A 12,608-nucleotide genomic window follows, 5' to 3' on the forward strand; every position below is an offset into this window, starting at 1 on the left:
CCTGCTGGCGGGGCTGGCGGGGCTGGCGGCGTTCGACGCGGTGCTGCTGAACAGCCGGTCGAGGGCGGCCTGCGCTGCCTGCGCCGCGGCGCGCCCGGAGATGCGGCCGGACGAGCGTTCGCCGCGCCGCGGGGGCGGTCGGGGCGTGCGCGGCGACGGGGTGGGCGCGGCGGAGCGCGGCGGCGGCGACGAGCTCGCCTCGGTCTCCTCGTCGGAGGGCTTGTTGCTGGTGGCGGCGACGGCCGCGTGCCTGCGCGACCGTGGCGACCGAGCGGGCGGCCGCTTGCGGCTAGTGCTGCCGGTGCTGGGGACGTACTCGGAGTCACTGCCCTTCCGGGAGCGCGCCTTGCGACCTGCAACACAAAGAAGAGCACCCCGTCAGACTCGCATGCCAACACACATGACGCGCACGCACACAAACACACACGCGCGCGGCCAAACTGGCGGTCGATAGTTGGCAGTGGGCGCCATCCGGAAGTCAGTATCCGAGCCCTGGCCCCCCTAAGGGCCCCCCGGCCCCGCCTCCCTCCCCGGCCACCCTTTCCAAACACTTTGTCGCAGCCCCGTGGAGCGAGACGGCCGAGGACCCGAGGACGAGGAGAAGCAGCGTGCAGCGAAAGGGGGAGAAAGAGGGAGAACAGGCGGCTGCGCTGTGCTGGGTTGGCTGGGACAAACACGGGGAGGGCGACAGGGCGACCCACACAGCGCGACAGTGGCCCTAACCGTTACTGCCCTCCCCCTCCCCCTTCTTGGTGCCTTGCCAGCCCCTCCCCCTTCCTCCCCTGCCCTTTCAACGGCTTAACAGGAGACTCCAGGTCGGCCGCCAGCCGTGCCTCGGCGCGCGGAGCCGATGCAGACCGAAATGAAAATCGCGATTTCTCGAAAACGGCTTCGCCAAAAAATTTCAAACTTGGTAGAGAGACTTGGAATAGACCGGGCCCGCCCCCGGTGCGGTCAAATCCGGCCCGACATTGCCTGTTTGCCTACTGGCGTGATCGGCTCGAAAAACGAAGACCGCCGTATCTCGGCTCCTGGGTACGATATCGAAAATCGGGCTATGTAGCGTTGTAGTCCAACTCGTTCCATGCCGCCTCTCCAAATTTCAAGCCAAAACCTTGAACGGTTTGGCCATAGTTTACTAAACGCCGAGACGAAAAACGCGACTTTTCGGCGACTGGCGTGGCGAAGGCAGGCCGGAGGCAGGCAAACAGGCCTCATCAAGGGACCGGCCCCCGAAGTGCCCCCGCCACACCTCACCCGCCCCGCCCGCCCTGCACTGCACTGCCAGACTGCCATTGTAATGCGCCCGGCCGTCTGGGGCTCGCGCCTGCCTGGCGGCCGGCGGGGTGCATCCACGCTACCTGCTTTAGCAGTGTCTCCGTCGCACTTGCAGTGACAGACGGCACAGACGAAGAAAGTAGCAGAGGACGTCTGGGATGGCTATGCGGATGCTACCTTTGGCTTCGGCGAGGAGGCGCGGTGCGGTCCCAGCCGATTCCGAGCCAGCCGGCGGCAGGGCAGAAAAGTTCATCAGAAACTGGTTCAAAATGACACGTTTTTCAACATTTGTACCAATATGCGTTTCGAAGCGCGCTGATCAATTCTATACCCATGAAAATGGTTCAATGATTTATTCTCAAAATTGTCCTAGCAACTTCTCGTTTACACCCATCTTCCTAGTTTTTTGAACTGATTCCGCCACTTTCCGTAAAATATCAATTTTCCGAAAATTTCAAAATTTTTCATGCGCACCTAGTCCCTTTTGTTTGGCTTGAATGGGGCTGGGTTGGGATGGGCAGGCGGGGCCACGTGCCTGGCTCCGACCCTCGAGCAGGTATATTGCCATCGCCAAACAAAGGGAACTAGGAGCGCATGTAAAATTTTGACATTTTCGGAAAGTTGATATTTTACGGAAAGTGGCGGAATCAGTTCAAAAAACTAGGAAGATGGGTGTAAACGAGAAGTTGCCAGGACAATTTTGAGAATAAATCATTGAACCATTTTCATGGGTATAGAATTGATCAGCGCGCTTCGAAACGCATATTGGTACAAATGTTGAAAAACGTGTCATTTTGAGCCAGTTTCTGATGAACTTTTCTGCCCTGCCGCCGGCTGGCTCGGAATCGGCTGGGACCGCACCGCGCCTCCTCGCCGGAGCCAAAGGTAGCATCCGCATAGCCATCCCAGACGTCCTCTGCTACTTTCTTCGTCTGTGCCGTCTGTCACTGCAAGTGCGACAGAGACAATGCTAGAGCAGGTAGCGTGGATGCACCCCGGCCGCCAGGCAGGCGCGAGCCCCAGACGGCCGGGCGCATTACAATGGCAGTCTGGCAGTGCAGGGCGGGCGGGGCGGGTGAGGTGGGGCGGGGGCACTTCGGGGGCCGGTCTCTTGATCAGGCCTGTTTGCCTGCCTCCAGCCTGCCTTCGCCACGCCAGTCGCCGAAAAGTCGCGTTTTTCGTCTCGGCGTTTAGTAAACTACGGCCAAACCGTTCAAGGTTTTGACTTGAAATTTGGAGAGGCGGCATGGAACGAGTTGGACTACAACGCTACATAGCCCGATTTTCGATATCGTACCCAGGAGCCGAGATACGGCGGTCTTCGTTTTTCGAGCCGATCACGCCAGTAGGCAAACAGGCAATGTCGGGCCGGATTTGACCGGACCGGGGGCGGGCCCGGTCTATTGCCAGTCTCTCTACCAAGTTTGAAATTTTTTGGCCAAGCCGTTTTTGAGAAATCGCGATTTTCATTTCGGCCTGCATCGGCTCCCCGCGCCGAGGCACGGCCGGCGGCCGACCTGGAGTCTCCTGTTAACAGAATCATGGCTGCGGGGCACCGCTGCGGGGCCGGGGGCGCAGTGCGCCAGGGGCCGCCGAGTACTACCCAGCAGCCCCAGCCTCCAGCCAGGCCAGCGCGGCACCCGTTGCTTTCTGGGTCATCGCAGCAACAACAACGACAAGACCGACAACAAGGACAACAAGAGTCGCAGCGCAACGCCGCCCGCGCGCCCTCGTCGCCCTCGTCGGCGCGACCAGTGTAGCGGCCAAACGGCAACGGCAATCATTTCAGGATTTGTGACTTCATCTCGTCTAAATTTTGACTCTTATGGTCGCGTACAATGACTTTTCCTAGTGAGCCCCCCTCGGCTAACGCAGAGCCCCGCCCTGACCCTACCATCCGTTTAACTGTCCCGTCCGTCCGCGGGGCGTCGCGGGGCGTCGCGGGGCGTCGCGGCGCAGTGCCAACAGCTTTCACTCACTCCGCTGCTCCGCGCTCCGCCAGCAGCCGACTGTATATTTAGTGGAGCGGGGGGGGGGCGAGGATTGGGGCGAGCGATGCCCCCGGCCTGCAGCCGACGCAACGCAGCCCTCGCGCCCCGCCCCGCCCCGCCCCGCTTGCAATAATACCTCATCCCGGCCGCCCGGGCCAGATCCTCTGGGGGTCGCAAAAATAAACAGGAAATGCCTGCGCGCGAGGCGAGGCGAGGTTGGCCGCCCTCACACTCACACACACACACACACACACACTAACCTCGCCTCATCGGAAGGCAGGCCGTGACGGCGAGTCATGAAAAATTTAGACGACAGCGTGTCCGTCCCGCGTGGCGATGTGTGCCAAGTGGAAACCCCCTGCCGCGCTGCGCCGCGCCACGCCACGCCGCGCAGCGCTCGACGGGACAGACGTGGTGGCCACGACGGCGATGACCGCAGAGGGTGAAAAATAACCTCATGACGGGAAGCAAAACAAAGGGCAGCCGCGCCGCGGTGCGACGGCGACACACCACTTGCTCCGGCTCCAGCGGGGAAGTCCACCACACCACACACACACAGACACACACACACACTCACACGTTGATAAACCCATTGATATCGCGAGGGCGGCGGGTGGCCGGCCACGTCACCCTGCCTGCTGCATAATGCATGAGCTCCCCCCCCCTTCCGCCCACACGCCGCGTTCCCCCGCTGCCCGCCCTGTCGGGTCGTTCGTAGTCGTTCGGACAGTTTTGCCGGTTGGTCTAGCGCCAGCGCGTCAGCCCGCGCCGCGCCATGCCGCGCCACGTCGCCGTGGAGGTCGCTCGCCCCGCGGCCTCTGGCTGCCTCTGGCTGCCTCTGGCACGGCGGCCCGCGTCCCCGCCACGCCGCGGACGCCACAATTACAGAGCGTCGTTTGCCGGGCGACGGGAAGCCCCGCCACGCCGCGCCACGCCGAGGGAATAAACCGGCCAGCAGCGCGGCTCGTTAGTGACACCGTCGTGGGCAGCGCGCTGCAGCGCCTGGCAATGCCGCGGCCACTTTCCCACCGGTGACACCGCGGCCCCGGGTTCGAATCCCCGACGCGCCTTCTCCGTTTCGGCCGTTCGTTTCCTGCCGCCAGCGCGCGTCTTCTTGTCGCTCTCCTCATTCTGAACGTGGTTGTACCGGCCGGGCGACATCCCGGCGTCTGCCGTCGCCGTCTTTGGCACCGCCGCGGCACTTTCTCCGCGGTAGGTACACTGGTACTCCATCCGCCGGCCGGCCCGCCCGGTACCCCGGTACAGTCCCGCCAGCAAGTGCCGGCCGCGCTGGGTCCGCCACACCGGCCCACAGTGGGCCAGACCAGTGGAGGCGGCCAAAACTCTTGACGCGTTGAGCTCCAGAGTCGTGAAATAGGTCTAGAACCGAACGTGTGACCCCACCAATGGACAGCTCTTTGAACGAGGAATCCATTGGTGGGGTCACACGTTCGGTTCGAGGCCTGTTTAGCGACTCTGGAGCTCAAAACGCGTCAAGAGTTTTGGCCGCCACCACCGGTCTTCTGGCCCACTGTGCACCGGCCGGTCCGCGACACCAGTCAACACCAGTCGCCCGGGAAAGCGACAGCGGAACAAGTGTGCCGGATAAGACAAAGACAGAGATAGCGGCGCGAGGCGGGCGGGCCGGACGGGCCGCCAGTTCCATTAGATCGGCTCGGGTGACTCAGCCGGCCGCCACGCCACGCCACGCCACTCCGCACGGCCCGCTGCCCACGCCGCGGCGCCTGACCTTTGGCTGCGGGCTCCCTCGCTCCGTCTCACTCGCACTCACGGGCCACCCGGCCGGGGCGCGAGAGAGACAGAGCGACGAAACACAGACTGGCTGCCGTGGCCGCCGGAGCGGGCGACGCGATGATCCGTTCCCGGAACGGCTGGATTACAAGGGAGCCTTACGGTGTGTGCACGGCCGTAACGAGCACGCTGTGGGCAGGACTTACAGTGGAGTGACCTTTGAACGAGGAATGCCTCAGTAAAGGTGCCAAGTCGGGCCGAGTAGGGAGACATAATGCCGACGCGTCATCGCTGCCGACGCTCGTGTACGTACGTCGCCGAAACGGACGAATCTCAGCACATAATAGCGCAGACCCAAATGTGGAACGGGCGGCGTGCTGAAGCGACCGCTCGCGTTCCACATTTGGAACGTGTGACACAGCCTCGCGTCGCGCACACTGCGAGGCGAGCTCGCTCTAAGAAAGCGGCGTGAACCTATACGTACTCGGAAATCGCCAGATAACTCGCTTCGATAACCAACCCTTTGGGGCGGGCCTCCGAACCTCGGCCTTGTGCAATGTTTGCCGTCGTTTCCAGGAAGGGACAGGCCTGCAGGTGTGAGGGAAACCACGCTCCTCCTTCTCCCTCCTCCACTTGCCTTGCAAAAGAGGAGGCCAGGCACACCGGACAATACAAGACGCAGTGGTGCCTGTGCGAGCTCGCCGGCCTGCCAGCCCACACACACTTCACAGTGGACGAACCACTCCCCACGACCTGACCCCTCGGCCGACCCGCTCGGCCACGGCACTGCCATGGCAGACCCGCGCACCCAGCGCACCCACAATATATACCGAAACGATTAAAACGCCCAGACAGCCGTCCTTCTTGGAGGTGAACATAAAAGTCCTCAGCAAGGAGGGCAGTCCGAGTCCGGGCGGCCCGGGCACAATAGCAACAGCCGCGTACATTGAGCGCCCCTGCTGCCCCTCCCCCCGGCCGTATAACCGTATAGGTATTGTATACCTGAGAAGGGCCTCGCCCCGCCCCGCCACTTCACAGGGAGCTCCGATTGTGCACCTGCGCCGGGCAGCCGGGGCAGCCCGTGGTCCGGGAAGGGAGCCCTTGGAGGGCGGGGCGGGGCGGGGGTTGCCCAACACCGGCCCGGCCGGGCCCAGCGCCCCGCCCGAGGCGGCCCGCCTGTCACTCACAGCCCTGCGCGCTGTGCGTACTTTCACCCCGAAATCCCCTTGGTTGGCCGGCGGTACAGTCGGTACACTCGCAGCCAAAAGCGCGGCCAGCGGTACAGGCACGGCCGAAAGGGAACGACGAGCGGCCTGGCAACGCCGCCAGGACGCCGCCCTGCTCGCCGTCAGAATAATAAAATGACGCGTTCGTCCGACCGTCTCCCTGTCCCGCAGTCCCACGCCTACAAAGAACCAGGACATTCTCTGCGGGGACGTGTCGTCTGTGTGTGTGTGTCTTTGGTCGAGCACGACCAAGGAAAGGGCCCAGAAGGGAGGAGGGGGTGACGAGGGTCTTCGAGTCGAGCATGGCAAGCGTCGAGTCCCCGCCGCCCCGCGGACCTCGGATCGGAAGGTCAGCCAGCCAGGCACGGCCAGGCAGCACATCGGGCGGTGAATCGCGCACGCAAATAAAACAACAACAACAACGGCGGCGGAGAACGGACACCAGAAACGGACGGCGGCTTCATTAGAACGCCGTTCTCTGCCTCTGTCGCACTCGCGGGGCCCTCCGGAACGGCGCGAGAGCGACGAAGGACCGCTCCGAACGCCCGCAGCGCCACGCGCCAGACAGAGTCCGACGACGCGGCGACGCGGCGACGCAGGACGCGGAGGGGCCCCGCCGAGAAACCGGGGAGTGGAATGGGTCGGTTGGGATGGAAAAGTTGGAAGTCGTCCTTGAGGAAGCAGAGCCGGCCCGACCGGACAGGCCGCCACAGGCCGTACCGCCACTTCTCCCCGCGAGATCACCCAGACAGACAGCGATCAGCTCCCCCCCCCCCCCCGCCTGCCCCGCCAGGCCGCGGCGATCATAAATATTCAACATGGCCAGGCAGGCAGGCAGGCAGGCAGGGCAGGCAGCCTACGGAGCTGTGATGCGATGCAAGCACGCGCGTGGGCCGCCAGCCCCGCCAGCCCCGCCAGTGCCGGCGCGGCCGAACGGTTTATCGCGAGCCAGCCCACACAAATAGCCCCCCCCCCCCCCAGCAGGCCGCGGTACAGTCGGCGCCAAAACACGGCGGACCGGACGGCGATAAGCGGGGCAGCTGCACCTCGCGTCGTGCGTCGTTAGGGCCTTGCGTGCGTCGACGGCGGGGCGGGGCGGGGCGGGGCGGCGCGCGTGAGGCCGGCGGCTCGTTTCCGCCTCCGGCCGGCCGGCAACGACAGCGACGTAGTTTTTACTTGGACGACGGAAAGTCCCCCGCGCGGCGCGCGGCAAACGACTCGACGTGCACCTCGCCGTCGTCAACGCCCGGCCGCCACCACACTGCACTGCGGCCCGGGGCCCGGGGCGAGGGCGAGGCAGACAACGCGCCGCACGGCCATGGCCACACAGACACATTCTGAGAGCCCAGCCGCACACACACGCGCGCATGCGCGACGCTGCAGCAAACTTTGATCCCTCTTTGTTTCGAAACGGCTGGGGCTGGCTGCCTGGCTGGCACCCTCCTCGCCGCTGCTCGCCGCCCGCCGCCCCCAACAGCGGCCTAAGCCAAGTGCCAACACAACCGCATTCTTCGACTGGCGTTGCACCGCATCGCGATAGGGGATCTGCCGCCCCGCCCCGCCCCGCCACGACTCCACGCAGCCAGCCAACAGCCCACGCCACGATAACGATAACTCTCTCGGGGGCCTCCCCGCCCCGCCCCGCCCCGCCCCGCCTAGGAATGGCGAGCGGAAGAGGCGCGCGGGGGGAGGCTATGAATACGGATGAGGGAGGCGCGGACAAGGAGCGGAATGAGACACAAAGAAGAGAGGCCAGGACGCCCCGCCACCGCGGCACCACCGCGGCACCACGCCCCAGACGGCCCGGCTTCAATCAGGCCGGCGACGACGGCCTCGTTGCGACACTCGCGGAACCATTCCGGCGTCCCATTAATTGGCCTTCCGTCGGACTGGTGCAGCGCGAAGCAGCGCCAAGCGCAACGCGGCGTGAATGGCGCGTACAGTCCCGGACAAAAGCCGCGCCGCAATTACATCGCGCAGCACAAAGGCCGCGGGGGGCTGCACCGCCACCGCGCCGCACCGCGCCGCCCGGCTGGCCTTCCAGACCCGGCGAACAAAGGAGGTACAGTCCGCGCACGCACCGCCCGCTCTTGCCCTTGACTGTACCGAGGTGCGCGTCGAGGAGGGGCAGGCGGAGTGCGAGGGGGTGCCCGGGGGCCGCGGAGGGGCTGCGGGGCTGCGGGCTGCAACTGCAGGCAGAGGCGCTGCTTGCGATGCTTGCTCCGCCACCCCCTGCGGTGCCCTGCGGCTCCAGGGCCGCTCCGGGACCGCGCCCGGAAACGCCCGGAAGGGGTTCCGGCAAGGGCAGCAGCAGCGCAGCGCCACGGCCAGGCTGGGCCCCGCCCGGAAAGCCGCAACGCCAACTCACCAAGTAAAGGTATCCGTGAGCGAGGAGGCTGCGGCTACTCGACCGCCAACGCAGCACTGCTTCAAGGTGGTGGTATTCCGTAAGGTCACTTTTCAGCACTGATTTCCCACAAGGTTTATTTCCCTCACTGTTCACACTGTCACACACCGCACTGTAGGGTCACTCGTCCAAGTCGGCCGTGGCCTATCCTCGATGCAAGATGCGAGTCCTGGCTGGCTTCCAGGCCCCTGCTCCCCCCTCCCCTCGTCACGATCGTAAGCCGTTCGGGCGAGCTTGGCGGGCGCAGGACGCAGCAACACGGGCTCCTCCCTGCAGCCCGGTCAGATCTCTACTGGCGGCGCGCTCCGCGAAGCGAAGCGGCAGCGAGGCAGCGCGGAGCGGAGCTGCCGCGGCGAGCGGCGGCGGGGCGGGGGAGGAGGGGCGAGGGGAGGGGGGCGCCCGACGGCACGGCAGGCACGGCCCGGCCCCCTCCCCGCCGGGCCCGGTCGGGGCCGCTCGGCTCGCCTCGCCTTCTCGTTCGATGCGGGAAAGCTGTAGCAACAAGTGATCGTACTGGTGCTCGGGAGGGCGCGCGGCCGACCCCGCGGCGCGGGCCGCCACACGCCGAGCGCCGCGGCTTGCCCCGGGAGACGGGCAGGCCGCGCCGCCAGGCCCAGGCCAAGCCGCTCGGCCCCGGCCCGGCTCGGCTCTGCCGCCGCGCACCACCGCCACGGCTCGGCTGCGCTCGCGCCTCGCTCCTCTCGGGCCGGCTCAGCGCTCAGCTCACAGCGCGGCTGCGGCGAGCAGCAATCCAGGGCACTCGGAGTGGGGAAGGGAAGGGAAGAGAAGGGCGGAGAGGCGGAACGGACAAAGGCAGAAGTAAAAAAATAAAACGAGAAAACTAAATCGCGCTCCGAGTAATGATGATGGGCCGGCCGGCGATGCGGCGACGCAGCACGCCTCTGCGGTAATGCCACGCGGTACGCACCGCCTTGCGCGTCTTGCGCGCCGCGCCGCCCAGTGGCCGGCCAATCACCGAGCGGCTTAGCGGGGAAAACGCTGTCGCCCCGTCTCTCTCGCACCCCTGCGGCTGACGGGCCGCCCCACGCGTCAGAGAGAGGGGCGGCACCGCCCCGAATCAGACCGCTGGCGCCAGCTTGCGCCAGCCACGCCGGAAATTCCCTGGCCATCCCTGGATTAGAGCCGTGATTCCCCGACACTGTGAAATCCCGGCCCACGGCGAGCGCGCCGCACCGAGCCGCGCCGAGGGCAGCACGGCCAAAGGATTACTATTGAAAGGCGGAGGAGCGCACGCCGGGCATCCCGGCCGGGTTTTATAGCCAGGCCGTCCCTCTATGAGCCGCTGATCAAAGTCCAACCTCGAACCTCGCTTGATCCAGAGTCGAATCAGAAGTCTTATGGGTTGGCGTGGCCATAACCGTAAAGTCTGCCGGGGATTACCGAGAATGGCAACGTCCACCTTTCATGGCCCTGGGTGCCCTGCCAGCACACTGCCAGCGGCATGCCAACGGCCTGGTCACGTGATCGGCGCAAAGCGTGCAAAGCAGCGTCGGGATGGAGAGCGAAATTGACCAGACTGGTGAACAAAACGTCCATTCGATGCAGTAAATTTTCCAGACTGGGCGTCGATTCCGCCACAAGCTCCCGTCTGAGGGCTTCTCTCGTCGCCCTGTCTCTCTCGCACCCGTGGGGGGCGTCCCAGGAGTGCGACAGAGACGGCGGTCGCCATTAGGCCGCGTCTCGCGGCGGCCACGTCGTTTTCCCGGTCGCGTTTCGCGTTCGGTCGGACTCCGCGCCAACGACATGGCCGCCGCGAGCGCCGCCGACGCCGCCCGGCCCGCCGCGCCAACTTTCCAGCGGGCTGGACGCGGGAACCGGTGAAACCGGCGACGCGGCGAAGCGGCGGCCGGGGTTCGGACTGGTTTCCGACCGCCGCCGTGCCGCCGTCGTGGACGTTGCGCCCCGCCACTAGACCGGCAGGGGCTGCGCGATGGCGGCAGGGCGGCAGGTAGGGCAGGCAGGGCGCACGACGACGGCGCAGCCAAGACGCTCTCGCCTCCGCAGCGCCCCGCCCTCGGCCCCGCCGGGGCCCCCGCCGCCCCGCAGCGCGCTTGCGAAGCGCCATCTCAGCTTTCAGATGATGCACAACTTGACGGCCAGGTGCGAAACGGGAACGGAGGCCATCCGAATCGGCGGGGCACTCCGATTGGGAAACTGCTCCCGCCCGCACGCGGCGCGGGGCGGGGCGGGGCGGGGCGGAGGGGGTTGGGCGTTCCACCCCACCTGCGCCCCGCCCCGCCTCGCCTCGCCGGCGTGCACTGGCGCGAACTAGCAGCAGCACTCTTGAGTTACGCGACAAAGAAAGACGCGGCGTCACGAACTCGGCTTTCCGTCACGCCGACAGACAACGCCAGACGACGCCCACGCCCCGAGTCATTTGGAGAGCGCCAGCACAGCGCCAGCGGGCCGCGGGTCCTTGACGCCGCCCCCTCCCCCACTGCTGGAGTTGTACAGTGCGGCGGCGCTGACCCGCGGTCAAGGATCCCCGCGTCGTCGTCGTCGTCGTCCTGGTTTCGCCGCGACGTTTTTACTACAACGTGCTTTGAGCATGCAAAGGAAGCTTTTGCGTAAGCTTGCAAAGAAAATGCTCTCTTGCAGTTCATCGTAAAATAAATAGTTTCGTGGCTCAGACAGCCATTTTTTCCCGGTGTTCCGCGAATCGCGCCCCGCGGCCGCCACGTTTGCAAACCGCGGCGGATCCAGCACGGCCGGCCAGTGAGCCAGTCCGCGGCGGCGCGGCGATTCCCCGTTCCGCCGTTCTCGTTTTACAGTGGGCTGACGGGACGGACGCGGCCCATTTCGAACAGCGCTTTCGTCGCTCTGTCTCTCTCGCACTCACGGCGCGGCCCGCCGAGCAGAGCACACTGTTCGGAATCACTCTGCGGACTGTCGTGTAAGACGTCCTCACGTGATTTACCGGGAGGCGCGGCGCATTGTTGCAGCCCTGCAGCCGACGTGTACACTGTAAGGGTACGCCGTAGTACCCGAGGCTCTCGAGCGACTCGGCCGCAGCCGTAAAAGCCGCAAGCCGCAGGGAGCGCTCTTGGCACCACAGCGAGGCGTGCGGACAACTGTTGTACGCCCCCCGCCCCGCCCCACCACCGTCTGCAAGCCGTGGGGCCCGTCCCGTCGCCCGGTACCTCGGCGGGTACCCTCCGGCCCTCCGGCCCTCGCTCAGCTCGACTCGCCCGGAGACCAGCAACGAGCACTGGCAGTGGCGTAGCCGCGTAGCCGGCGGAGGGCAACCCGGGCGACTCTCGGCAAACATGAGCAAAATCACCAAGACGCTTGTACACCGGAACGGCGAAGAGAGACTCCCAAACGCGGCTAGGCGAGCGCGAAGCGCTGGGAACTCGGCGCGATTCGGGGAACCGTTACGGAAAAGCAGATTCGCACAGCGAGTCGCGAAATTAAACGACCGCGGTTTTCTCCATGCGTGTGCACCGCGCTACGCCACGCGCTCGTGCGACGAGACGCGAAAAGGCAGATTGAAAAGCCGGAAAATTGTCCTGTCAGAAGCTTGCGCTGTTCCATGTCCGTCGTCCCCAGGGGAGCGCGTCTTCGCGCTTCGCACCAGCCTGTCAACCAGCAGGCCGATTCCGAGAGTCGTTTTCGTCGCTCCGTCTCTCTCGCACCCGCACGGGGCACCCCGTGAGTGTGAGAGGGACGGCGCGACGAAAACGACTCTCGGAATCAGTTCGCAGGTCCTCGTCTGGGCAGCCTGGTCCTGGCCCGCCACCCCGAACCGGATAAGACGGGAACTTGTCCGGTCCGCCCTGGTCCGGTTAGGCTCGGCGTGCTCGGCGGTGTGGCCGTGGACACGACCACCACGACACTGCACACCGATTCTGCATCGCAGTGTGCCGCCGCGCTGTCTCTCTCGCACCGTTGGACAGACGCCACACAAGACACACAGGTTTCTCCAGAAAAATC

General features: G+C 65.6%; 1 protein-coding gene across 1 annotated transcript in view; it reads right to left on the minus strand.

Annotated features, from left to right (window-relative positions):
• LOC117647458 (proteoglycan 4-like) overlaps nt 1-12,608 on the minus strand; it is a 103,127-nt gene that overhangs the window by 6,322 nt on the left and 84,197 nt on the right. The window contains exon 8 of the mRNA XM_034389202.1: nt 199-353. Coding sequence (XP_034245093.1) covers nt 199-353 — 155 coding nt within the window. The remainder of the gene's footprint in view (nt 1-198; nt 354-12,608) is intronic.

Source organism: Thrips palmi, unplaced genomic scaffold (assembly GCF_012932325.1).
Source record: "Thrips palmi isolate BJ-2018 unplaced genomic scaffold, TpBJ-2018v1 HiC_scaffold_2, whole genome shotgun sequence".
Taxonomy (NCBI): domain Eukaryota; kingdom Metazoa; phylum Arthropoda; class Insecta; order Thysanoptera; family Thripidae; genus Thrips; species Thrips palmi.